The sequence below is a fragment of the Malurus melanocephalus genome, unplaced genomic scaffold (assembly GCF_030028575.1).
Source record: "Malurus melanocephalus ecotype Western Australia unplaced genomic scaffold, MMel_1.1 scaffold_1886, whole genome shotgun sequence".
NCBI lineage: Eukaryota > Metazoa > Chordata > Aves > Passeriformes > Maluridae > Malurus > Malurus melanocephalus.
This window is the reverse complement of record NW_026625118.1, coordinates 1-1,135: the sequence shown is the minus strand read 5'-3', so window position 1 is coordinate 1,135 and position 1,135 is coordinate 1. Positions and strand designations below refer to the sequence as shown.

The following is a 1,135-nucleotide window of genomic DNA, read 5'->3' as shown; positions in this document are numbered from 1 at the left end:
TCCCTGGGACACTGTGACCCCCATCCCTCTGTCCCTCCCTCCCTGGGACACTGTGACCCCCATCCCTCTGTCCCTCCCTCCCTGGGACACTGTGATCCCCATCCCTCTGTCCCTGGGGGGCTGTGGTTGCTGTCACTCCTTTTCCCACGGAGCTGGTGACACCAGCCCTCCGTTCCTTGGGAGGCTGGGAGTGCTGTGCCCCTGTTCCCAGGCACCTGGGGCAGTCACCTCAGTCCCTTCATGCCACCAGCTCCTGTCACCTGTRTTGAGGCTGCTCCTGCTCACTTTTCCTGTGTCTCGTTCCTGGGAGTGCTTGAAGCACTGGGGACTGTGCTCCCCCCAGCCTGTCCCACGAGGCTCTGGCCTGGGATTGTCCCATCACACCCTCGCACAGCAGAGCAGGCAGTTCCCAGACAGGGAACATCCCTGGTGGTGGTGGGGCTCTCCCTGGAGGTGTTCAGTGTTCCCCATCTGTTTCCTGCTATCCGTGGGGTATCCATGGGGTATCCATGGGGTATCCGTGGGGTATCCATGGGGTATCCGTGGGGTATCCATGGGGTATCCGTGGGGTATCCATGGGATCTGCTGGGGTGTCTGTGGGGCTGAGCCCCATCCTCACAGGGTTTGTCCCAGTCACGTTCCACGTTCAGAGTGTGCTGTGTGGCGGTGGCTCTGGATCCCTGCCCACCCTGAGCCGAGCCCTTCCTGCAGGGAGAACAACCCGACGCTGGTGGAGGTGCTGGAGGGCGTGGTGMGGCTGCCCGAGTCGGTGCACACGGCCGTGCGCTACACCAGCATCGAGCTGGTGGGCGAGATGAGCGAGGTGGTGGACAGGAACCCGCAGTTCCTGGGTGAGTCCCGCGCCCCCGCGGCCCCGCCGTGCCCGCCGCCCCCTGACCCCCTGTCCCCACAGATCCCGTGCTGGGCTACCTGATGAAGGGGCTGTGTGACCGGCGCCTGGCGTCAGCCGCCGCCAAGGCCATCCACAACATCTGCTCCGTGTGCCGGGACCACATGGCCCAGCACTTCTCGGGGCTGCTGGAGATCGCCCGCGCCCTGGACTCCTTCGCGCTGTCACCCGAGGCTGCCGTGGGGCTGCTCAAGGGTGGGTACCCGTGGGAACTGGGGGAGAACT

The 1,135-nt window shown here is 65.2% G+C and overlaps 1 protein-coding gene across 1 annotated transcript in view; it reads left to right on the top strand.

Annotated features, from left to right (window-relative positions):
* TNPO3 (transportin 3) overlaps nt 1–1,105 on the top strand; it is a gene marked incomplete at both ends in the record, with an annotated part of 10,676 nt that extends 9,571 nt beyond the window's left edge. The window contains 2 exons of the mRNA XM_057388390.1: nt 712–851; nt 914–1,105. Of these exons, the coding sequence (XP_057244373.1) occupies nt 712–851; nt 914–1,105 (332 nt within the window). The remainder of the gene's footprint in view (nt 1–711; nt 852–913) is intronic.
* Nucleotides 1,106–1,135: the final 30 nt, after the last annotated feature.